Below are 27,197 nucleotides of genomic sequence, written 5' to 3'. Positions count from 1 at the left end.
TGTGTTGGTGTGGATTCACCGGCAAACTCCAAGCTGGGCCAGCCAGGAGTAGGAAGCCCCAGGTCTGGGTGGGGATATCTGGCAGGCAGTGGGGCAATGCTGGTGTTTGGGGAGGACCCATGAGTGTGGCCTGCCTGTGGGACAAGTGTGAGAGTGCTGCATGTGGGCAGTGAGCCCCCCGTGAAAGCAGCTGGTGACATGTGGGGTCAGAAAGGGGGACTGGGATCTGGGCAGGGGTTCTGGGCAAGCAGAGGGCCTGTGCTGGTGCTAGGTGCTTGTGAACCTGGGGGGTGAGGGGTGTGTGCTGCACTTGTGACTTTCTGCCTCTGACAGCTCAAGACGAGGGGGGGATGTGTGCCTGTGTGACTGTGTCTGCTGTGAGTCCTGAATGGGGGGCTGTTGGGGCAGAGCCTTATCTGAGGCTGTGTAGCCACAGCTGTGGCCAAATCAGTGTCCATGTGTGTGTCTGTGTTACACACTCAGTCTTGGTACTGCAGCAGCTTTCCTAGCCTAGAAATCCCAGGCTGGGCTCTGACAGCCAGGCAGGAGCGTTCTGGACCAGGCAGTGGGGGCAGTGACCACATATCACATTACTTGACACTTTTAAACTCTCAATACATTGAGGACAGACTTTCTTTTCAATTACTAATATGCCCAAGTTTAAACATTTGCTTTGAGTCTCTTTTTGCAGAAGGCTTGTTCCCCTCATTGTTTTGATACCACAATTTAATCTAAAATTTCTTTGTGGACCTCGTGCTGTCCATCCATCATCTCTGGAACTGGGTCACTGTTTATATGACCCTTAGATTTTTTATAACCCTTTGTAATGATCTGTGGATTCCTTAGTGGTCGGCTGTTGTGGATGAGAATGGAAATTTCAGAGAAAATTTATTAGAGAAGCCCTGCTGTTGAGTCATGGGGTGCAGAAAGGGCCTCCATGCTTTCTAAACTTCTCAGAGAGGAGTTTAGCTGTCACTGGATCCAGTCTTAACCCCAGACTTTGTCAATGGTTTAAGTAACTTTGTCCCACAGGATTAATGATGGCAAGTCAGATACATTTCTATAAATAATAATGAAATGAAATAATTTATTATTTAGATGATAAATGATTAGACAAAATATCTTAATCAGATTTATTTACTACAGAATGTAAAAGCTAAAGCTACTAGCAGTGTATAGTATAGGTATAGTGCACTATATCAAAGTTATTAAGTAAGGCTAGTAAAAAGTAAAGCTTGATATAACTCACCACACCAATGCTCATGGGCAGATCTCTTTAATTCAGCCTTAATGAGTATCCTTGAAGGGGTTTCCCCACTTCAAAGGAGAAAACTTCATACACTCTAAGAAGGAATATGGGAGAGGAACCCAACTGTGTGCAAGTGGACTGGACTTCTACAGTATATAGTGATTGACTGCCAGTCATATGTCTCCAGGTCTCCTAGCAGCTTATCTGTCAAATCTTTACCTCACTATCAGGATCTTCATTTGGAGATGGTGAGTCAGACTGCTTTCAGCATAATTCAATGGCAAAACCAGCACATGACAGCATCTCTCAGCCCACCAATGATAGCTTGCAAAATAGGCATTATTTAGTTGACGACATTCCAAAGCAGATCATTCTGCTAGAGTGGCTCAGAAAGGCAAGACAATGTACTTTTCTCTCACCATTTAAAGTATGGTTTTAAAAATTAATAGCAAAGAAGTTGCCAGTGTAAGTGTTAGGCTTGGGTCATTTTACTGCCTAACTGGTCACTGTCAGTGTAGAGTGAGAGTGGATTTTGGCCAGTATGAGGAATTTTTGTTACCCAAGATCAGTACTTTTCCTATATAATTCATGAAATAGGACATTTTAAAATTATTTATTTAGGTAATTAGTTATAGGGGTTTTATTACTTTGCAGATCCTAAAACTTAATTTGTCATCTCCTCCCTTATTTTAGGGCTTAATTTCTCAGTCATTCATGTCTTCTTATAGTGTCTTTTTGGTTTAAAAAAAATGAAAGCAATCTCCTTTCCTCAGATCATGACCTGGGGAGGGGGTCGGTGTTGGGAGATGGATCAGAAAAGTTTACCACTTGATGACTTTGATAGTAACATAAATTCTTAGTTTGGAAGAACAGATCTCCAATTTTATATTTCTGAAAGTAGTTGCAGAAAGAGAAGATTTTAAGTTATGCAGTTAGCTACATTTCTATTGTGCCCATATTGAAGGGGAAGAATGGGATAGCAATTAAAAATTGTTCAGGGTGGTAGTTCCAGAACAAAAAAGTTGTAAGAGAAAGTAACAAAGTGTAAGCTGAAGTTTTTTCTTAGTGACACATTTAGAGTTAGGTTATCTGTTGATGTAATGAATACATCCAATGACTCAGAGGATCTATTTGGTTTTCTACAGCTGGATTCTATTCCTAAAGCTAGAAAAGGAACTTAAAAGCAAAATACTAATTATAAAATCACAGCCAAGAGCAAATAGTACTATATTTATTTCTATACTGAATAACACAGTAATCTAAAGTTGACTTAATCAACTATATCCACCCAAGGGAGATGAATAAAAAGAAACCTGGTAGATTTTATTGATCATTATATAAAATGGTAGCAATTACCATTAACAAATAGTCTTTAATAAGCAAACATACAGTTAGTAGTATTAACTTGAGTTTTTTCTCATTAAAAGAAAAATGAAAAAAGGTGGAGAAAAAAAGGGAAAGCTGGGGCCTGATGCTGATTCAGGATGGATACAGGACACTTGATGTTAACTACTTTAAAAAGTATTAACTACTGAAAGATACCTGTTGTAGTATTTTCCAAATGTTTCCTTCTCTTCTGGCTCTGTAGAAATCTCGAATCATTAGCTTAGATATACCTCATAAATTTCAGATTACTAATATTGATGAGAAATAGCCATTAAACTAAACAGTTACTATGCTTAAGAAAAACTTTGTGAATCTCTACTTTATCCTAAATTAATCTAACAAACCACACCACTGAAGCTGCCAATTTTTTTTTTTTTGGTGGGAAGATGTGCTTAACTTAATTTAATCACTCTCTTGAGGTACTCTTAAACTAGTTGCTTCCAATCCTTCAAAGATGCAGTATTTTGATCCATGAAAACCTGTAATATTCCTTTCATGAATCCAACAGTCATGGTTGCTAAACAATTTGCAGCGGTGCTATCAGCTCTGAAGCTCTTGGGGAATCACTGTATCATTCTGTGGCCACAATTCAAAAGTCAGATTATTTCTCCAGATGAGAGAGGTTCAAAATCAGTAACAGTTAACTAATCTGAGTGCACACTGAAGGTTTTGTTTGTTGTTGGTTTTTTTTCCTTTTGAAATGGCTATAGGTTTATTTTTTTAAGAAGTTCAGTAAAATGTGTAATTCTGCCTCTCGCCCCTGTGTTTTTTTGTGCAAATTCTGTGCTGTTTTATTTTTATTTCTCTTACCAAATTGATAATTGTTTATTCTGTCATTGCATTTTGTGATTCTTTGCTGAACACTGTGAATTCACACATATATTATCAATCTTAATTATCCATTTTAGGTACATGACTGCTATCAGTTAAATATAGACAGCTATTTATTCATGCTACTATTCCCAAAAGATGAAAACCATTTTTATGGGTTTGTTTAGTTTGGTGGATGTCTTTTTTTTCCACTTTGAATAATGATAATACAGTTTTTAACCTCAGAAATATATACTTATTAAATTTTTGAATTTCATTTGCTTTTCATAACATAGTTTCTAGTGGTTTCTGCTTCTCAGAGAGAAGTTTTTAAATAGATTGTGTTTTGAAAATTATTAGAAATATACCTACTTTCCCACTGATTAATTTCTTAGAAGAAGTTTACTTCATGGATGAGCACATATAGGCCTTTGATAGACCTTTGAAAATTGTCTCTCCCATCGGCCAATTTCCCATCTAAAAGCAAGCCAGAAAAAAAAAAGAAAAAAGAAAGAAAGATAAACCAAACCACAACAAACAGCAAGCAAACATGATAATAGCAATTGCTTCATAAGCATTGCCAGGGATCTATTTTTATGTCAAAAGTTAAAAAAAAAAAAAAAAATCAAGAGAACTGAAAAGAAGAGCACTAATCAGTGTGTCCTGTGCTCTTCTTTGTAGTCCCAGCGCCGTGTTACATTTCACCTCCCCGATGGCTCCCAGGAAAGCTGCAGTGACAGTGGTCTGGGAGACCACGAGCCAGTGGGTGGTGGAACCCTGATCTCACACCCTCTCCCTCTGGTTCAGCCGCAGGACGAATTCTACGACCAGGCTTCTCCGGACAAGAGGACTGAAGCTGATGGCAATTCTGACCCCAACTCGGGTGAGTCACCTCCTTATCTCTGCTTATCTGAGTTGCTTTGCTAACTTGGTACTTTCTTTTTCATCCCTTTGAGCTTTGCAATGGTAGGGAGGTTTTTAAGCACGTGCATGAATGTTTGTTCATATTAGCTCATAAGAATTGTTTGGAAATAATGTAGTTTGCCTGATGTGCCTCATGTTGTAATTTGACTGTGGAAAGAAAAGTAGATCCAGTAGAATAAATAGCTTCATACTAATTGCACAGTAAGTAATATCAGCAGGGGAGAAGGATGTCCTACAAGGTAACAAGTTTTTCCTGATGTTTGCAGTTCTGTAGCTATTTAGCTTTAGACTTTGTTTTAGTAAAGTCATTCTAAATATCAATTTAAGTTCAAGGACATGGAGGTTGCGCTGTCTTTTAGACTAACAGAGAAGTCAGTAAATCAGTGAAGCACTGAAAAATTGAAAGAACCCAAATTTCTTAACAGCCTTAAAATTCCCTGTTCTAACATTAAGAATCACAGGGTTTGTTTGTTAACTTGGAATGGCATGATGTATTGGAACTGTCAGATACAGGTTTTCATACAAATATTAAGGATGAACTATTTGATTTGGGAACTTCTGCCTTTCTCTTCCATCCTCCTCTATAATACATTTACATTATTGCTGTGCTTTTGTGAGAGAACTAAAAACTGAAGCAAGATCTTAACCAATAGGGTGATTAGTATTTTGACATTGCAATGTGGAATGTGGAGACTCAGACATACTGAAAACAGAGAGAGGGAAGTTGCACCGCTCTTAAGTTTCTTGGTTTTTGTCTAGATTGTGAGACAAAGGTTAAAAATCTATCTGTGCTCTTGGAAGGTAATTGAACCTGAGTCCTCTTGCATCCCAGGAGTATAGAAATAAGAAATAGTTTCTGTCTTTGGCATTTCTCCCTTTTGTATAGATGATTAAGTTGTCACTGGGCCTGTACAAACCAGGAGAGAAGGTGGCCTTGGGATCTGATGAACAATATTAAGGTCCATCTCCTCATTTGGGCAGAGCTGGATCTGAATGATGACATTTACATCATGGCAGATGACAACATGAACTGTGGAATACTGACTTTGGAAATATTTCTCTCATATGTATATAGGAAGACCAAGAGGTTGTGTTGGATGACACTCTACAAAGAAACAATTTGAAATGTTTTACTGAGAGTTGCATTCTGGTTTCTTTTCCTCTATTTTCCTTCTACTTTTCTTTTTTTCTCTTCTCCTCCCCTGGATATGACACCTGCATTTTCTTCTCTTTATCAAAACAGAAATGTTTTTGGAGCTATGATGTTAAACCCTTAATCTGTACAAATACAAAGAATGATAAAAGAATAGCAACAATGAGTGGATTGACTGGAACAAGAATGTATGTCTGCTTAAGCAAGCGAGGAGCTTAAGTGGAATTATCTGGTTAATTCTCTGACCACGTATGAGACTTGTGAAAGATTTAACAACATCAGAGAGAAGTTTTTAAGGCAGCATTGCATGTTGGCACTGTCGCATTGGCTTCACAGACTCTGAATTGTACATCCCTTCAAAAGGCAGCATAAAAGTCCTCCAGGAGAGTTAGGAAAAAAAATGGCTTAGCAAACTTTATAGCAAGTTATTAAAAGTGTAGTTTTGGAAATTTTGTGTTAAACACATTGTGCAAACACAGTATATTAATCATGATCATCTATTCATGCCTAATATAGACACTAATAGAAGATTAGTCAGAATAAGTGTTCTTAAAAGCTATATGAAAAGTTTTAATATGTTTGTAGTTACACCTAATTTAGCCTTAGGAATGCTAAATTTGTGTCAAATTTATAAAATCTAACCATCAAGCTATATTAACTATTAGTGAAGTATTGAAGTATAGGTTTTTTTTGCTTTTACCAGATATTGAAACAGTGCACTCTGTATCTCATCAAATCTCACAAACTAAGAAAGGAATTATATGGTCTGTGACAGAACTGTACTGAACTGACAGTACTGTGACAGAAATTTTTCTAGAAAAATCCAGGCCAGGATGAGAGTCATGTTGTTCATTAGATGGCTTTAACTTGTATATTGTAATCAGTATCAAGCTATTGCCTAAACACTATATTAAAAGTTAGTTTGCTAATGTAGGCCCAAGTTTTAATGGGATGTGAAATAAGATTTAAAGCAGTTTATGGTTACTGAAGATGCTGTGAAAATTTTCAGAAGAGAAAAATGCTGTCTGGTATTGGCCAAAGTTACTTTGTGGGTATTTACATGTGTTCATGGTTAAAATATATAGTATCATTTGAACATTGTATTCCTTGACATTCCTAAGCTGAATTTCTAGTTCTATTGCAGTGAAATGTTCCCTAATTGCATTGAACTGTAGAGGTAGTTTTGTTTCAGTGGCTAATTAAGGGATTGCTGGTTATGAATATACTTGGGACATGCTGAGGTGAAAGATACGACTATAAAGTAAGGAATAAAGCCCTAGTGGAGAGTTGTAGTATTATCATGTACATGTACTGCTAGCAGTTTTGGATGATGAGTGTTGCATAACAATATTTTTATTCTAAATGCTTCAACTGAAGAGAAAGAACAGTGTTTTTGGGAATGTTTGCAAATGACCTCTACATCAAAGCCACAGGTTCGTTCGACTGTGTTTTTATGAAAGTTCATTCAAAGTAAAACTTTTCTTCAGTTCATGAGAATGTGATGTTAATCTTGGTAGTAAAGTCCTTGCCTCATGCTGAGAGCAATTTTGGTTAATGACTTTAATGCTCAGTGAATTGTGTGGGTTATTACTGTACACTGTGAAGTTACGTGAATAAAAACACAGCCATTTTTTCTGAAAATAATGTCCTACTTTAATTATACTTGAAGAGTGACCAAGTCTTCAAAACCTGAAATAGGGGGGGAGAAATGTGGTAAAAGTCTTGCTAACTTTTTACACAAGAGTATGAGAAACCTTAATGCCATATTTACTTGCAGTCATTAGCTTCTACAGAGACACAAGAACTACAAGCACATGATTTAATGAAATAAACACACACAGTGAGAGTACATTCATCCAGCTAATCTGAAAACAGAAATCTCTCACACCGGGTGAAACTGAAATGAAGAGAGAAGCCAAATATTAGCATTGTCAGCCACACGCTGTCACTGTAGCTATGAGAGAAAGGCAACAAGATAGAAATATGAAATCTTTCGTAATGAGATGTAAGTCCAAGTTTGGTTTGCATCACTGAAACCTTTATTTAACTTCTCCTTTATTTAGGTCTTTTATTTGAGGGTTGTATTGATTTTTCTAATATATATTTTGTATTTCTCTATTGTTAACTGATCAGTATTATTGATGGTCAGAGGAGTTTGATGCTAACCTGTCAATTACAACTCCTTATAGTTCACTTTTGTCTCATTTGCAGCTTGATACTCTTGATTCCTTTTAAAAGGAATATATTCCAAATATCTATCATCTCATACAAGTTCTTTATCTCTTAGTATATCAGATAAGAATTTACAAAACATTCCAGTTTTTTTAGGATGTAAAAATAAAAGGCCAATGTAAAATTGAATTTACTTATACTACTTTAAAACATCTTTCATTACCAAAATTCCTGCTTTCTAATGGTTTTAAATGTGCATGTCAGGAAGTATACTTTTAACACAAACATCTTTATTATCAGTTGCAATAAAACTGTACAGGTCTCTGATGTACTTTAATGTGAATTATTTTTTCAGGTACTGCTAAAAAAACTCCTGTGCTTTTGTTCTCCAGCAGTTGGGTGCAGATGGTTACTTCTCATTACTATAAGTGTGGTTTTCATCAGCATGAAGAAACAATCCACTTGATTAGTGAAGAATTCTTCTTTCACTGTGGTTTAGTAAAGGTTGTCAGGGACTCAAATTTGGCCTGGAATTGTTAACGTATCTAAGAGTTGAATGCAGCAGAGCTGTGCAATAGAACTGTACAAAGTAAAAATGTGCCTCCTAGTGTGAGGAAGGAGAAAAATGCATTTTCATGAAAATGCTTGATAAATCACATTTTGATAGCTGCAAGCTGTGGATGTGATTCATTTTTCTTCAAAGAGATAAAGAGGAATAGCATATATTTAGTGGAGTGTTAGAACTGCTCTAGGGAGAAAGCCTACTGCACACTGTGGATGAATCTATGCAATAATTCCAACAGTTTTAAACCAGACAGAAATATAATATTTATGTCTTCTGATACATGTTTACAAAGCTAAGTAAATGTTTGCCTAATTTCTACACCTCATTAATGAGTAGTATCAATATATATCAACAAAGTAATAGCTTCATAAAAAACATGTAGCTGTAGCAAAAATTGTAACACACACACTAGTTTCAAGATCACGTTTTTATTTAGCAAAATTAAATAGAACATTCTATTTTGTCCTATGTTACTTCCAATGCAATTCCATATTCTTGGAAGTAATGTTATAATGCTGTCTTTCAGTAATAATGTTTGTGGATAGCTTTTTTATTTCCAGTGCAATAAAAACTGTGTGGTTAAATTTGGCTGATAAATACCTGAGTTCACATTTTTTAATAAACCTATTACTATGGCAGTTTAGTCAAGTAATGTCAGGGGTGTTAAATGGTACTCTAATTCCAGTAATAAGTAGGAATATCTCTGCGGCAGTGGCTTAATTATGATTAAAGTTCAGGGTAATGGCAAGACTGCCTTGTATTACACTTGGTCATACGATAGTGTCCCATGTGGAGAAGCTAAGCCTCTGCTGCAAAGAGCTTTGGTTTTACAGTATCACTATCATTACACCCAGTGGGTGATGATGGTTTAACCTTGAGGGCATACCCTCTGCTTAATCCTCTCTTTCATTTTGCTGCCTCCAAAGTTTCTTCTTTGGCAATACTGGAGTGGTCCATAGCTAAACAGCCTAAGGTGTAGAAAGATGTGCTACTGTATTAATACCTAGATCTAGATAATTTGCCATCCATAGTTATTCCTGTGTTTTCATAATATGAGACTATGAGAACTAAAATAGGAACATTTGCCTTTGAGTCACATCCTCCATTTCATTAAACACGAGTTCATACCTCACACAGAATCTAACACTGTCACATTTAGCTACAGGCAAGCAGGAGTAAGAAAAACTGGAGTCAGGTTGGTGAATTAGCCTACAGAAGAGCTATAAAATAGTCTGAAGCCTGAATTCAATCTTAGCCCATGCACTTATGACTTTAAAAAGATAAATAAAATCTGAGAGGCATTAGAAGATTGCTATCTCTTTACATCTCTTTGATGCCTCATTGCAGTGAGGATTTAAAAATTGTCTTGGTTCAGAAAAGCCACTGTGCTACATCTGTTCCTATTCTACTCTCTCTTGCTCTGCACACCAATGCTAATTGGAGTGTAAATCAGGAGGCCATAACCATTGAATGAGCTGTAGGAGGGGAACTAGTCTCATTGCTTCTCCAAGAGGAACAGATAACTTTCCAAAACTTCCTAGCTGCTGCTGCCTGAGAAGAGCACTTGCAGGTCCTCAGCAGTTAGATGAAAAGGCCACATGGGGCAGGGGACTATGACAAAGGTTAGAGGATTAAAGGGAGGGGAAGCTTCCACATGAGATGAAAGTTGGTGCCTTTGTCTGCTGTCACTGATGATACCAAGGAGAGTTTAAAACCTCAGATGCTTTTGCCAGGTTAAAACAAGGGACTTAAGGAATTAAGAGTAATTTTTCTCCTGTAAGTATTTTCTGCTCACAAGGCTTTTCTTCATATCACAGCAAGCCCAGATCTATTGCAGACAGTCACAGACTTTTTTAGGTTTCAAAGTGACTCCATTATCCAGTCAAACCTCTACTATAGCACAATGCTTAGTGTTTCACACAACTTCCCTTAAATCAAACTGAGGTTTCAAAATATTCCAGTGATAAAATAGTCCAGTGATTTATTTCCACTGGTGTTTGATTACTTGTTTTATATGGATTTACATGGCAAGGTTGTGGATGGGGGCTGCAGACAGTGTCTCTTTGAGAAGACACCAGAGGCTGCCCCCCGTGTTTGACAGAGCCAATTCTCAGTGGCTCTAAAACAGATTCATTGCTGCCCAAAGCTGCACAGCATCTGGGGGGAAGGAGTAAGAAAAATGTGAGAGAAACAAACCTGTAGACACTAAGGTCCGTGACGAAGGAGGTAGAGAGCATGCTTCAGACAGCAAATAGCTTCTCTCTCAGCTTGTGGGGAAGGCGGTGCCCCCAGCAGCCTGCGGAGGAGCCCACCCTGAAACAGGTAGGCATGCCCTCCCTGAAGGAAGTCGCAGTCCATAAAGGGCACATGCAGGAGCTGTGGCCCCCGGGGAGCCCCCTCTGGAGCAGTCCTGTCTTGGAAGCTCACACACTGTGGAAGGGACCCATGTGTTGCTGGGAAAGGACCCCATGATGGCCGGAGTAAGAGTATGATGAGGAAGGAGCAGCAGATACAAAGTTTTACTTGCTGACTGCAACTCCTTTTCATATCCCTTAACACCAATTAGTGGCATCAAATGAATTTGATCCTGGGAAGAAGGATGGGTTGGGTAACGGGAAAGGTGTATTTAGTTTTGTTTTTCTTGTTTCTCACAATCCTACTCCAGTTTTTATTGACGATAAATTAAATTTATCTTCCCCAGGCTGAGTCAGTTCTGCCAGTGATGGTAACCAGTGAGTGATCTCCCTGTCCTTATCTCAACCCATGAGCTTTTTCATCTCATTTTCTTCCCATCTTGCTGAGAAGGGGGAGTGATAGAGCAGCTTGGTGAGCACCTGGCAGCAGCTAAGGTTAACTCACCAGAATATTAAAGCTCGTGTTGTATTCTCAGTCTGAAAGCATTTCTTTTCAGTTTCTACCTCTTGCCTGTGTGACTGTACCACCCTTTGTCAATGTGAAACCTGACTTCCAGAAGTGCAAGTATGTTTTGAGGCCCAAGGGACTTTTTTGACTAGTACAGCATCCTGCACAATACAAATCAGAAATCCTAGCCAATAACCTAAAAAAAGCATGTGTTTTCTGCTGGTATCTACAGCATATGTTACAGAATGATTTCTTCATTTAATGATCTCCAGTGACAGAGGAAATAGTACTACAGTGCTTACTGACTTCAACTGAATCAGGCTTTTATTTGATAAAAGAGGTTTTTGGTGTCCATAGTTCAAATGCAGTGCTCAAGTCTTCTTGAATCTGTAGTATTTTAATACTGGTACAATGTCTGTCCAGTAATATATATATATATATATATATATATATATATATATATATATATATATATATTTTCAGAATAAGAAAAATAAAACATAAGTCTTCTAAATTTCACAGTTTTAAAATATTTTTCTTTTTCTTTATCAGTCATTGTTTTGATCTGAGTGGGGGTTTTTTTCATCATGAACATGATGTTTAACAATACTTTTTAAACAAGATTTTTCTACTATTTAAAGATCTTCCATGGGAAATTAAAGTCAAAAGCATGGCTGAACACATATATCTTTAATCATCATGAAATGTATTTGAAAGATTTTTTTTTAGCGTTCTAGGTGATCTAACACCTAACTGTGTTTGACACAATTCACCTTTTAAAAGTGTGATAGTGTGATTATGGTAGAAATATTTGTTTGATTTTTTTGAGGTTGCTGTTTCTGAAATTCAGTGGAAGTTAGTGTTGTGACTTCAATCACAACAATAGGAAGTTACTGTTGTGACAGCTGTGACTCCTTGTTACCTTGAAATTACAATTAATTTACCAATGGTACATGTTCTTTTACTAATAGAGTCTTAGTAGTGCAACTCCTATTCCCAGAGGCAAGTTGACAAAAAGAAAGATTATATTTTTGAGAATAAAGTGTTGAATTCAGCATGGCATTGTTAATTTCAGCCTTTAAATGTTTACAAATTTGAAGTAGAATTAGAATTGTTGATGGCTGCAATGAGAGGAATAACTTATAAAACAATGAGGAAGAATAAGCTCATTGCACCCACACAGTCCTGGGCCTGACAACTAGAAAACAGCTTTGCAGTGAGAGAACTGGGAGTCCTGGTGGATAGCAAATCAGCCATGAGCCAGAAAGACACCCTTGAAGAAAAGAAATCAGTCTCCTGAACTGGAACAGAAAAAGTGCTGCCAGCAAGCTGTTGGGAAAGTTCCTTCCTCTCTACTCCTCACTGGTGAGACACAACTGAAGTGCCAAATCCGGTGCTGGCTTTTCCAGTGTGGAAGGAAAATGGAAATATGGACTGAGTCCAGAAAAAGGCCACAAAGATTATTAAGGTATTAGAGCATCTGTCACATGGGGAGGTGCTGAGAGAACTGTGACTGTTCATCCTGGAGAGGTGAAAGGCTTAGCAAGGATCTAATTAATGTGTGCAAATACCTGATGTGGTGCAGGAAGGAGAGCAGAGAGAGAGACAGACTTTTCTCAGTAGGTACCAAATCAAAGAATGGGACAACTGGGCACAAACTGAAATAGAGAGACATTTTCTTTAAACATAAGGAAAAAAAGAACCACCACATTTTCTTGCTATTGGAACAATAGAAGTCTGCATCAATTTTCCCAGAGAGATTGTGGAATCTTCATGGATATTTTGGAAATCAAAAAAGACATTTCTCCAACTGAGTCGTGGTAACTTCCTGACCTGGGCAGGGAGGTGTGACTAAACCCTCACCGGATTTCCCTTCCAAGTTAACCATTCTATGATTCTGAAATCCTATAAATTATTAAATTTGTCATGCATAGATTGTGCAATGCAGATGTGAACTAAAAAAAGAAAAGAAAAACCTGTATTCTCTAAGGTAAATCAAGTATTAACTTGTAAATTTATGGTAAGATATCTGGTGTAGTATTATACACAGTACACAAATCAACACAAATGTGTACAGTCCAGGTTACTCATTGCTTCTCTGGTTTAGCCCCGGAGGTAAAACCTGAAATGGATCAAGTAAATCTTGTAAAATAATGCCTTTATCACACCATAGGTTATGAATGAAGGCTGTAGAAAGTAATCAAGTAATACCCCTGTTAGTTCTAGAAATTAATGATGAACTCAGCTTCATATTAGATACCCTGAATTTGGATGCTTACATGAAGAAATCTAAATATTTATCCAAAGTGTCTAAGTTCCCTTTTTAATTTACTGAGCACAGAAACTTTCATTTAAACTAGGAACTTATACAAAGTTTGTTACATTTCACTCTAGAGTCCATTCACCATATTTCTGTTGAGTGTAATAGGAGCTCAAACACAAAATTCACACAAAGACCTTTTGGATTGGATTTAGCTCTGCAAAATATATGCATAGGATTCAGAAACTTGTTATACATCAGCATTTGGTTGAATACCTACTTCTTGTTAATTGCACTCCTTTCTTTCCTGTTTGACATCCACGTCTGAACAGCTTGGGTACCCCAGGATATTTCTTACCTGGCATTACTGATGGTTAGACAGTAGAAGCTAGGTTTAGGTTGAGATTTATTCAAAAAGCTGTGAGTGCAGGTGCCATGTGTGTAACCTTGTGATGCATCTGTGACTCATTCAGATGTGAGTTGGAGATAGATGTGAATCTGAGAGTCTGAGATCCAGGTGTTGTCAGTGGAGACCTAAATTATCATAATTGAGACTAGACACCCAGACAGTTGTGTTTGATGAATGTGTAGTAGATGCATCTAATGTGAGAGGCATAGTTTTCCAAACTATATTGATGGGATTGACATTGTGTATAGGGGAAGCTCAGACACCTAAATTTAGTTGATTCCCACAAATCCAACCTTTTGTGTGAGATGAATCTCAGCTGTTCTTGTTGCTAAGGGAATATTCATATGTTTTGGAGGATTTATCAGTTTTTCTTATCTATCTACACATAACATTTTTCAAAGGAGAAGGGCATTGTTAATTTTTATGCCTCATTTTTACAGTGCTAATTAAATAAAAATACCAGTTCCATCCCTTCTTTTTCTTTTTTTTTTTTTTTTTTTTTTTTTGGTATAACTGAAATGAAAACATCATACCTTTTAAAAGCACAATTCTAAGGAAGGATTTCTAAAAGTAAAATAATTTCTGTTCTCTAATCAGTTTTCCTTCCTCCAAACAATCACCAAATATTGACAGGGAAGTATAAGTCTCATGTCATTTTGAAAATTAGCATGTCTTGAAGTGCAGACGATGCCTTTTGATGGTCTCTTAGAGAATATATGTATGATACATTCGAATCCAGGAGTTCCTTCCTTAAAGCAAATATCTTAGAAAGCTTCACTTTCTGGGAAGGAAATCTAATCTTTTGGAAGAAAAAGTGTGCTATCTTAAGAAATAATCTTATGCAAAAGTGTCTTCAGGTTTGACCTAGACTTGTCCCTAAAGTAGATGTTCATTTTATTAATTTTATTATGCTTATGTTATGAATTTATCTTTTCCATTTTCTCAGATTTTATGTTTGGGTTTTTGGGGTGGTTTTTTTTTTTTTTGCATTTTTTTTTTTAAGGAGAAATCCATGCATAAGAAGGGAGGTTCTCTGAATAAAATTTGAAAATTATACTATGTAGATAATGAATATTCTGTTTTCTTTGAAATAATTGCCTTTGCAAGGAATATTTTGTGGTTTTGTACATACATTTGCTCTGTTTGTCTTTAACAGGAGGAGAAGAGGGAGGAAAGATGAATTAAGTAGATGGGGAAAAAAATAAGGAATTATATTTGCAGTCTAAAAGCCATGAAAGTAAACATTCTAGAAATAGGAATAAGAGTTGAATAATTTCTTAGTGTAAAGCTTTATCCCCTTTCATACTAATCCAGGTAAATACATGTTAAGATAAGTGGGGAAAAGGAAAATAAGAGTAGAATACTTACCTTTTTTTGACTGTGCATTGCATTTTAAATGTCTTTAATCTGTGGTTGCAAGGTGGAGGCCTGTGTGCTACCGAGAATCCATCTAGACATGGTAGCAACATAAGCAACTAAATTTAGGACATAATTACTGGTGGCAAGGAAAGGAAAATATATTAAAAACTTTTTCCAAAACATTTAAAAACTTTGGAGTTTGTTCCCATCTTGAAATAAAATATAGGTAAAGACATAAATAAATCTTTAACTATTCAGGACAGTTTGAAAATTTTGCAGCTTTGGCAAAAAGTTTTCAATAGAAATTCTATGCTACATCAGCACAAAACCCACCACTAAAAAACAAACAAGCAAAAACTACCAACAAACAAACAAAAAAAATCAACCAAAAAACTCACAAAAAATTATTTAGTAACATCTAGACACCGTTGTGAGAAGGTAGAAAAGCATTTTCTTGTGTATACCTATATATATTTATTTTGTACCTTTATCTGAGTTTGTAGCTCCACAATGAAGTATCACACAGCACAGTAGGAACAGATCTGGATGTGAAGATCCAGAACTGGTGCTGAGAGCACAGAGGTTACTGTGGGTACTTCCATGGCAGCGTCGACTTTTGTGGACCATGGGCTGAATGCCCATTCATTACTGAATTTGTTTCATTCCATTCCAAGGGAATCCCATCCTTGTACTCCAAGAGTTCTTCACAAGTATGTCAAGTAGAGGTGATTAGGAGATTAATGTCAGAAGTACACTCCTGCAAGTTAATGTTATCTTGCTATTTAGTAAGATATATTTCTAGCTACGCGAAACAACTCACCTATTATTTTAAACAAATCTGCATTATTGAACTGTCATCTAAGTACTTCGGGGTCAAATATTCCCAGCATATGCATGGTGTTTTTTGAGTTCTTCACTCTGAAAACCACACAAAAATGTCATTTTCAATACAAAACTTGAAATTAAATTCTATGTGTCTGCTATGTAGGGGAAGGATTCTTTTTGCTCTTTGGTGATATGCTCCACTAGTCTTTTAGATAAGATCTGTCTTCAAGATCTAAAAAATGTGTTTAAGTTCATTGAGAAAGATTGAATAACTTAATTATTTTACTTTACTGTACTGAACTATTCTATTCCATATCTGCATTTGTTAAATAGTGTCATGGCGATAACTATTGAAGACATACACATATCAAGCAAAAACATCAGTTATAAATGATTCATTCATCTAAAATAACTAGGAAAAAGCAAAAACCTTCTCAACTTCATAATAATTGCATATTTTATAATCCAAGAGCCTAATGGTGTGATGTTTATCACTTTACACATCCTTCATTTTTTCTTCTGTAAAATATATATATGATTGACAAGCGAGTGTGATGGAGTAATTGACCAGTTTTGATGTTTAACTTTTACTAAATATTAAAAAATATTTTTTCGTTAAAGAGCAGTAGCCAATTACTGAATTTAAGGGAAAGAAATTTATTAGTAAAAGCACATTAAGTCATTGCTATTTAAAATGTACTTGAAATATACAGGAGCATATTTCAATATTTCCAAAGACTTACACTGTAACATAGTCAAGGCATACAAAATTGATTTCATTTTCAGTAGAGAAGCCAATACAATTTTAGTGTTTTGGGGTTTTCTTCTTTTTATAAATGTTTTGGTTTTTCTAAAATTTAACAAAAGAGGCTGGTTTTAATTGGTGGTGTTATTCCAAGGCCCTTGAAACCCTGGCACTTACAGTTGCTAGGAGTGTGAATGTGATCTGGCAAGCTCAGCATAGTCATTAACTAATGGATTGTAGCTACACTCTTTCAATAAAAATGTGTAGGTGGTTAGTAATACCGTAGTGTTACCAGCAATTTTAAAGTCATTTGTAGGTTAGTTTGTGAAATTAAAAGTGTAATCAAAAATTTCCCTGCCCTGCTGCCCTTTTCAGCTGATTTAAGTGCAGATTCCATGGATCATTCAGAAGAGAAACTAAATGATTTAAAAATAATCATCCACACCACAATGGATTAGTTGTTTGAATTATAGTTTCACAGTTCATATATTTATTTTCATAAGAAATGAAAGGAATTGTATAAGATAGTTTCTTTGTGCCATTACTCCAGGTCTTAATATTGATTAATTTTTCATATAGTACACATACTTGTCCTTCATTATTACTTCATTATGAATGGAAACCATATATTTCCAGATGTAAATAGGCACTTAGTAATATGAATCCCTCTTGCATGAGCAGCTACACTGTTTGGAGACATATTAATTATACATTTTGCAGAATACTGAGAATATGTAACATATGTTATAGATGAATATAGGTCACTGTGACAGCTGTAATAGATAAATATATGCATATCTATGCATACAGACATGCATAGATATAACACTTTCCACTAGGGTACAGAGATATTCAGACAATCTAGATGTTAATGATACTGACCTTTGTCTACCCAACTTCCCTTCAGCATTTAAAGAAACAGCATGACTGATTTTAAACATAAACATCATTGAAAATAAGCTGATTCATCAGTGGTTATGTTCTGTTAATACTCTCTGCAGTCTTACCAGACTCTCAGGGCCACATTTTAAAGAAATTCTAGCTATGCTCACATGTTCTATTTCTGCATATCTGGACAACTGTGTTAGGCATAGGACGGCCACCCAGTTCATATTTGAGAAATCTAACTAAAATAGTCTCTTTAGGGACATGAAGATGGAGAAGTGTCTACAGGGAAATTCCTCATTTGAGAAGTGGCTGAGGTCACTTGGTCTGTTCTGCCTGGAGGAGACTGAGGGGAGACCTCACTGCAGTTACAATTCATGAGCAGAAGCAGAGGGGCAGGTACCAATCTTGTCACTCTTTTGACCAGTAACAGGACTCAAATGGCATAAAGCTAGAACAGAGACCTCAGGAAAGTCGTCACAGCATCAAGCCTGTCTGAGTTCAAAAATCATTTGGACAATGCTCTCAAGGACATGTTGTGACTCTTGGAATTGTCATGTGCAGGGACAGGATTTGGACTTGAATGATCCTTGTGAGTTCCCTCCAACTTAGAATATTCTGTTATATGGTTTTATGATTCTATGATTTTTTTAACCCAAATTGAACACTATTCACACTTCAATCCATAGCCTATGAGTTATGCCTTCTAATAAAGTACTTTGCTGTTAAAAAAAAAAAAAAGTTTCTTTACATGCTTTATTTTCTTTTGGGCTAAAGAGTCATTCACAAGAACATGCATGAATAATTAAAAAAAAATCCTCATAAGAGCACAATAAAATTTAAAGAATCACTTAAGAATAAGCAATTTAATGCTTTGGAAGATATTTTAGTACAAAAGAGACTCATGGTCCACAGTCTTTCATTTTCAGAGGAGTATTTTCTGTGTCCTTTTGTGTGTATTACTCCCTTGCTTGCTTGTTTGACAAAAAGTATATTCTACTATTCTGTTTAATCTAATTCAATTGTTGTATGTATTTATTAATTTATTAATTTTGAAAGGATAAATTCTGGTAGCACTGTATGTTAATGTCTTTTCATATCCCATGTCCTTTGTTTAGAATTCCATATGTTTAGGTTGGTGACAAGATGAAATGCCTTTCCCAGTTGATCATGTCCAGAAGTGACTGCTGATATTGCCTACTCTGTTTCATGAGTATAGGGAGAGAAAAGGAGAGAAATTAGATGAGTGTCATTGGGGCAGCAGAGAAAAGAATGGCTTGGAAGGTGTCAGGTAAACTGCCAGCTGGATAGATTATGCATGACAGCATGGGCATTGTGAATGAAAAAGTTGAGAGCTGTGCGACTGACATCGCTATAGGTAATGCTTCCATGTACATTGAAACATGTTAGAACAGCTCTGTGCTGCTAAAATTTAGAAAGCTCTTTTATTTATGGCTCAAAAATGTCCATGAATCATTCTGTCAACTGAGCAAACTTGAACGAAAGAACGCCTGTCCTCAGAAGACTGTGAAGTTCCAGAACAATCTGGAAAACAACCCAAATTGAGAAAGAGAGTGCTTAACCAGGGGAAAAGATGAGTGCCATATTGCTTAATTCAGCCTCCTTCCTTTTTGGTCTTGTCAAATGTTTGCCTATTACAAGATGCCAGCCTACTCAGTGTTGTATTCTGCCACAAGTAATATGGCATCACACAAATCTGGCAGTACACTGACAGCAGTCTTCTACTTTTTTATCTGGTTGCCCATCAAAATTTGTATAACTAGGCTGAGGCTATGAAATTGGAGTAGTATGTCTGGACTAGCCAGTGATGGTAAACTGTTGCAGTGCCTGTTGTAATATTTGAGAGCACTTAAAACTCATCTCTGAAAGGTATTGAGTATTGCTACATTCCTGCTAGCAACAGGGATTTGGTGGTTTTGTTTTCTTTTTTATGTCATATGCAGTATTACTTCCTCAAATTTTTAGAAGTCCTATACATTCCATTCAGTATTGCATGTGCAATCAAAATATGTGATACACATATGAATCTCCTTAACAAGTCAGGCATAGAATAGTGTATTTAGTCTAAGGAAAAAGATGATAAAGCAATGTTTTGTTGTGTGCGTTTGGTTTTTTCTCAAGAAAATTTAGCAAATCTTGCACCTTAGCCAGATTAAATAATTAGATCATTTTAGAGAATCAAAACATCAATCAGATTAGAAAAGAAAGTAATCGAGTCCAACCTATGACTGACCACCATGTCAACTAAACCATGACACTGAGGGCCACGTCCAGTTTCTTCTTGAACACCTCCAGGGATGGTGACTCCACCACCTCCCTGTATAGACCATTCTGGTGCCCAATCACTCTTTCTGTCAATGACTCTTTTCTTCCTAATGTCCAGCCTAAACCTCCCCTGGTGCAGATCAGAACAGTGTGGTATTGTTCAGTCACTGGAAGAAGAGATTGACCCCCATCTGGCTATAGCCTCCAGTTGTAGAGAGTAGTAAGGTCTTTCCTAAGACTCCTCTTCTCCAGGTAAAACAGCCTCAGATCCCTCAGCCACTCCTCGCAGGACTTATTTCCTAGGCCTTTCACCAATAATAATTTAATTTCATTTAATAATTTAAATTATTTTACTCAATGAAAAAATTCAAATCTATTTTTCACTGGAACACATAAGTGACGTTAAAGAGGTATAGCGCCTACCTCAATAGCCCTAGTTTTGTTTTGATGGAGTGTATTCAACAGTTTTGATCATTTGAATTGGCCTGTCACGGTCAAAAAGGGTCGATCAGTGTAGCCAAGTGTATGTCTCTGGATGATACTTCAGCAAAGTCTCAGTTCAAAATAGCTGAGAAATGTCCAGTTAAAAAATATATAAAACAAAATACCTACAGCAAACTAACATATAGCCACCCCCTCAATAAATAATTGGAAATAAACTTCTTTCTGTAGTTGAGAGTCAGCTTTGCTGATAATCTGCCTTGTGAAAGGTTTGTTAAACTGGGCCATTCATCTGTGCATCAAAATTCCAAACTGTGAGCAATTTGAAAATAGCACTTTCTACTGTAACAGTTGGTTGTACCTCATAATAGATACTGAATAATTTTAAAGGAGAAAAAAGCAACGGTTTTCATTGTTAGTAGTTTTTTTTCATTTGTCTGTCTGTTTGTTTATCCAAGGTTCTTTTTAGGCAAGACATTTGACAAAAATTGTCCTTAATTATCATTGTAAGCACCTTTGATGATCAGAAAAAAGCCCAAAAAGCAACCACATTAATTAGCATAGAGGTCTGAACTTCCAGCCTTTGTGCACAGATTTACTCAGATTTTCCTCCTTAGCCAACAAAAGTGGGTTTAGGAAGCACCAGAATGATCGGCTAATTATGAAGCCCATGCTTATTTCTAGATCTGTTTTACAAAATAGGTTCTTTGATAAACTGTACTAATCCAGTAATTTATATTCAGCCATTCAAAGTGCAATACAGAACAAGTACCTTATCTCTTACTGTCTCTTGTTTGCTCAATCTTTTCATGTGACTCTTACAAAACTTTGCCACTTGATGCCCTTTCAACTTTTCCCAAGTAGCACTTAATTTGTAAGGGTAAAGAAGACCCACCAGTTTTATCATCATTAGCATGTTATGTGGTAAACAAATTTGGCATGCAATAATTTCTCTGCATGAAGATTAATTCAATCATTAGACTAACATTTGCTGCTCTACAAATACCCATTTCGACCTATTGAATTTATTATTTAATATCTGTGGGCACTGATTAGCGGTTTTGCTCATTATCACTCTGAACCTGCTAAATAAATCATGGCCTTAAATTGTTTGTGTGATTGTTTCATGAACTTGTTTTAACCTCTCTGGCTCAAGTGTTTCAACTTGATTTTAAAAAGATAAATATTTCATTTTTCACATTTAATCTTGACAATTGGAACAATAAATGAAAATTCTCTTCAACTATATAGAAAGAGTCTCTTCCCCATTACACGGGCCAGCTCTATGCAGCAAAACAAGCCTGCAGTTTTATTTTGCTTAATGCTCATACATTTCAACCTTCTTCACCTAATATTTTTTATTGCTCACCTCCTTTTTATTCTTCATTACTTATGTATTTTGGATGTGGGTTTCCAGGATTATACAGGTAAGAATTAGGTGCAGGTGCCCTAGCGCTGGTGGTGGGGGCTGCAGGGTGACCACTGTGAGGAGCAGCTGTGGCTGCCCCATGCTGGGCACAGCTGGTTCCACCTCTCTCCAGAGCACCCACCTCAGGGCACAGCTGAGCCCTGCCACCAAGGAGGTGGCATCTTGCAGAAAATATGCTTAAGGTTAAAACACACCACCTGCAGTAAAAAACACTGTCTGGCAGTACGAAGTGAGGAAAAATAGGAGAAACTCTGCTACCAACTCCCAGGTCAGTGAAGGAGGGAAATGAGATGTTCCAGGATTCAGAGCAGAGACTGCTCTGCATTTCTGGAGAAGGAGTCACCAGAGCAAGTATATTCACAAGTCAGGAATGAGAGACTGAAGTTGAGCCTCAAAAAGGGGTGAGTGAGTATAAAGTGTAGCTTTTGTTTCTCTTTTCTTTGCTTCTCGCCACTCAGCTCTAATTTAATTTGCAACAAATTTTATTTTCTCAAAGTATCACCCCTTTTGCACATGGTGGCAATTGTTAATCATTATTCTCATCTCAGTCTCAACTCAAAAGTGTTTTTATCTTACTTTCTCTCCTGTCCTGCTAAGGAGAAGCAGTAAGAGAGGGCCTGGTTGGGCGTTTAATATCAAGGCAAGGCCAACACACCACAAGTGGTAGTTTAAACCAGTTACCTAGGAGAGTAGCCTCGGACTTTAGAGAAAAATATTATTCAGTTTTTTACCAGTTAAAACATTATGGCCAGATTTTAATCAATCCTATACCTTTTTACTTTCTAGATTTTCAGTGTCTCAGCTTCTGTTTTATCTTCCTGAATCTTCTCTAGTTTTATCTTCTCTAGTTATTTAGGCCATGCTTACCTATAAGAGAAATTTGTCAGATACTAACTCTGTGACATTACCATACACTCATATGTGAGGAATTGTGGCAGAAGGTGTCATAACTCTTCTTGATTATACCTAATGAAATTTTGAGAAACTAATGATGTTTTGAATGTATATATATTTGCATTTCAGAGGATTCTGTCATGTCACTGAGGCAACTTTCAGAAGTATAAGATTTCAGAGCAAGACTTATTCTGAAAGAGGTACTGTTTCCCCCCCTCTTTTGTTCAAGCCTTTGCTTCTGAACAAAATCTTCCTTTGCAGAACAGCAAGCTTTCTCCTAAAATAGCTGTACTGTTCTGTGTTTCCCGCCCAGGAAGGCAAGCTTCCTTAGTGGCAAGAGAATATTATTGTAGTCATAAAGCCAAAGATAATAAGCTGTGTCTCGTCTATATTATGGTCAGCAGGGAGAGGTAGCAGCAAGAAACTAGGAACTATTGCACGTGGATTGTTTTCCTCTTTTCTCCCATGAAAGAGCTGTAGAGAATCTAAGTCAGTTTGCTATTTCAGCTCCTTACAGGGGTTGCAAACATACCATTCAAATAAAACACTTCCATAATATAAGGGTTTGTTTTCTATATAAGTAAAAGGGAGCCTTGGAAGAAAAACCACAAAATTTGCCAATCCATTTTGTGCAACAGGAGCTCTTACAGGTGCCGTGCTGTGCTATCACTCACCTCATTTACACCGCTACCCAGAGTTTTTGAAGACTGCTTTACACAGTGATATAGCATAATACGAATGCTTTGAAATAATAATATTAATTCCTTAAATCATATTTTCCCTTTAGTTCTTATAAAACAGCAAGTATAAATAAAATCCTTCATTACTGTCATAAACGCATAAGAAGCCAAATGCTGTCTGAAGCAGTGCCCCTTTTCAAATTGAATCTAGCTTTGTCTTAAATGCAGTACTGTAAGAATTTAATTTCCTTGCTTTATCATAACAAATAATGTTGGATTTCCTTACTTACAGATTTTATTTTTTAAAGTGGATCAGGAGACATTGTAGGTATTTTGTATTTTGTTCTGTATCCCTCCATTCCTTCTGAAATATAATACATTGCCATTCTGAATGGCTCATCCAGAAACTATGAAAATGAATTTTGAGTATTAAATAATGGATAACTAAACCTGAAAAATGCATTTTAGAAAACTCAGCAGTTAGTCTTTCAATTTGCACTACACAAATCTTTTTTTAACCCAAAAAATACCATTATCATTTTTTTTCAGGTGAATGTATTTTTATTGCATGCCCATATCTGGAAAAGCATTCAGATCTCTATTTTTTTTCCCTAAAATTACTTCTCTGACATACAACTGTGAACAGCTTAAAAGGAAAACCTGTAAACAGCTGTCACAGAATACATTGATGTTTCACAAGGCTTTGCTTGCAATCTTCTTTTCAAAGTACTGTAAGAGTCTCTGCTTATGTTTCCATTATAGAAAGCTTCATTCTCTGCTAAATAGTGTGTGGATCTTTTGTCCCTGATGCTTTATTATTTCATCCTTTGGATCTATTTTTCACTTGGCTGAGTAGTCAACTATTTAACATGTGTTCAGATAACCTTTGAAAAAGGCTTTTCTTGATGTTTGGTATGCAAGACCTGTTCTCCAAGTGCAAGCAACAACACTCTGGACACATTCTGATTTGCTTTATTTTGTTTTTCTTGAATTATTTTTCACCTTTATTCCTAATCTGGCTACAAGGAATAATTAGTAGTGTAAACCCACAATTACTTACATCACTTCCACCTGCCTGTGCAATGGGAAATCCAGACATAGAATACAGCAGTGAAAAAACCCCTAGTAGTGAGCAAGACATAAATGGAAAAAATTGGTCAGCATGTCAAGTTCTGTGGTGTTAAAATAGAGGCTTGACTGATTACAGTACATCCCATGGGCCAGTGTCTCAATGGTCATGCAGGGTCTCTGGGGCCTAATTCACACATTGATCAGGAGTGTCCTTTAAGCAGTCATGTAGATAATACTGAGCTCCAGTTGTTTTCATTGCTATCACAGTGTAGCTATACTGGATGATGCTTGCTGTTTGTTCAAAAGAATCTTCAGAGGTGGATTTCAAAATGTCCTACTTGCAGAAAGATTCTGCTCAGTTTATTTAGCTTTATAGATAAACTATGAATCCCGAAGATACCTCCCTTCCCATCAAATGAATCTGTTCTTGTTTTTAAATAATTGCTTATGATATAGTAATGTAACTAAATGTAATATAACAGCTGTCATAAATGCAGATAAAATTCTAATTAGCTAGTACCATCGGGATTTGGAAAACATGTTGCCTGGTTAGCAAGGCAGTTCTTATTTTACAGGGAATGTTTCTGAAGTATAAAAGAGTTCTACCATGGCAGGCTAATTTCTGACAGAAGATTGATTCCAGTTTTTGATTTTCATTGTATTCCTCAAATTTTCATTGTATTCCTCAAATTCCTCTAAACCACAGAGCAAAGATCGTATCTGACTCACAGAAAGCAGTTAAAATGGGATTACAGTTTACCTAGACTTGATACATGACCATAAACACATAATTCCCCAATTAGAATTGTGCATTGTATTGTGTTTTACATGAACTTCAACATTCATTTCAGACAAAGCATAATTGAATAAATCAGAATTTACAAGTCACTGATTTGAAAATTATGATTCTTGCAACTGAGTTTTTTAAACCAGTCAGTTTATTGCTTCACCTGTTTGAAATTTAGCTCCAAATGAATTGCACTGGATTTTTAGTTAGTTTAGGCAAGTAAAGCTTTTTTATGTGCTACTCCTTTACAGAATTTTCCAAGATACCATATTGTCTTTATTGAGAACAAACACATGCTAACCACTGAAGACAGATGATAGCATAAGTTGAATTGTGGTGCAAGAAAGGAAAAGTGCTTCTTTAACTGCTGAAAACTGTTATATAAAAACATATCTCATGACACTCAGAAATAGCGTGCCTGCCTTTGTGGTGAGTGCTAATGATCAAAACAAGAGTCCTGAAGACAAAAATGTTACTATATCTGTGGCTACACAGTTTTTGACATTTCTGTATTCATAATATTTTGAGGAAAATACCATTTGTTTTATTTGGTTCTGATTTAATTTTTTCCTCCTTCCTCCCTTATCCCTTGTGTGCGTACATATGTATGCGTTCCTTCGGTTCTCTCCTTTGAGTGTAAAATAAAATAAAAAGTAATAACACTGAAAAGCCGATGGGCAAAAATTGATTCATAAATGAGAAGGTGGCATTCATCTTGGAGCTCTTATTGGAAACCTAAATCTCAGTAAATTTGTAGCCTAAGGATACAATGGGCTTAAAGGATTTCTGTCTCTGAAGAAAAATTAGAACGCCTTTGAGGTAAGGTAAATGGAAAAGGTTGTTTGGGCAAACGTGGAGTTCTACCACTATTAAATGTTAAGCACCATCAGGGGGTATCTCAGTCATTAACAAGAGTGGCATGTTGAAGATTGTTTCAAGCAGGAGAAGAGTTATGGATGGCTATGTGGAGGTGGCACAATGCCACAGGGAAATTATATCAAGCAAAAAGAAGACTTTTAAAAATATATTGTGGGGAAAATCCTACTGAAATAGCATCCTTTCTTTACATAATTTAATTTTTTTTTTCCCAAAATAACAACCCTGAGTTGTCATTCAAATGAAGCAAATCTGGGACACTAACTTTGAGGTCCAGTGTGCAACCAGTCCCCCCGATCTTTGGCATATTTTGTCTTCACTTGCAGTGTAAACAGAAGTACCAACTTAATCAAAACACAAGCATGTTCACTTCACATCCAAGTAGTTAGCAGTCTTGACTGACTTGGAAGTGTTTTATGGACCTTGTGTGTTAGTTTTGTATATAATTAAAAGGGCTCTCAGGGCTTCTGTAGGCAGCCAGCAAGTTAAGCTATCTGGTGTGAGAATAATGTGTTGCTATCTAGGGAAGGAAAGATTTAGGAGCCAAGCTAGGATCCCTGTTTTAAGCCAAGAGAGTTTGAAAAGTGAGCAGACATGAAGTGTTATATCTCTAGGCAGTAGTTACCAGATTTCTTATTACGCTAGCACATCCCCCTGGCTGCTCTGCAAAATAGCCCTGAGATTAGAAACTCTGCAGGAAGCTATCTGTGTTCTCACTGTTGGAAATATGTTGTTAGGAAGACAGCAGCTACATGGAAAATGGGTATTAAGATATTCTTCAGCATCAAGAATATTTTGCTTTTCCAGTTTGCCTTAAGGTATTGCTCAGAGAGAATAGCAGGTAGTATGGTCTCTGCTGTAATCCTATTTAAAAGTAAATAGTGAGAAATAGCATAAGTTCACCTTCTAATGTATAATGTACAATAAATTGTACTGTGGAAGGACCATAATATTTTACTCATATAGTGATCTTTAGTTTAACACAGAAATACGTTTTCATATCTTCACCATTTCCTATATTATATTATCATGTGATACCCTTGCAGCTTCTTACATTGGGTTTAGGTGGAAAGGTTTGCTAGTGGGGGGATGGGTTTGCGGGAATGGGTTCTGTGAGAAGATTCTGGAG

General features: G+C 36.5%; 1 protein-coding gene across 2 annotated transcripts in view; it reads left to right on the top strand.

Moving 5' to 3' along the window:
* Positions 1-27,197, top strand: part of PCDH9 (protocadherin 9) — a 672,648-nt gene that overhangs the window by 430,521 nt on the left and 214,930 nt on the right. The window contains exon 3 of one of the 2 annotated variants that reach the window (XM_059493279.1): positions 4,253-4,328. In XM_059493279.1, the coding sequence (XP_059349262.1) occupies positions 4,253-4,328 (76 nt within the window). Of the gene's footprint in view, positions 1-4,126; positions 4,329-27,197 lie in introns of both variants that reach the window. The other variant, XM_059493278.1, reaches the window with a different exon arrangement.

The sequence above is a fragment of the Ammospiza nelsoni genome, chromosome 2 (assembly GCF_027579445.1).
Source record: "Ammospiza nelsoni isolate bAmmNel1 chromosome 2, bAmmNel1.pri, whole genome shotgun sequence".
Classification (NCBI taxonomy): Eukaryota; Metazoa; Chordata; class Aves; order Passeriformes; family Passerellidae; genus Ammospiza; species Ammospiza nelsoni.
The sequence above is the reverse complement of the archived record's forward strand: the minus strand, read 5'-3'. Positions and strand labels throughout refer to the sequence as shown.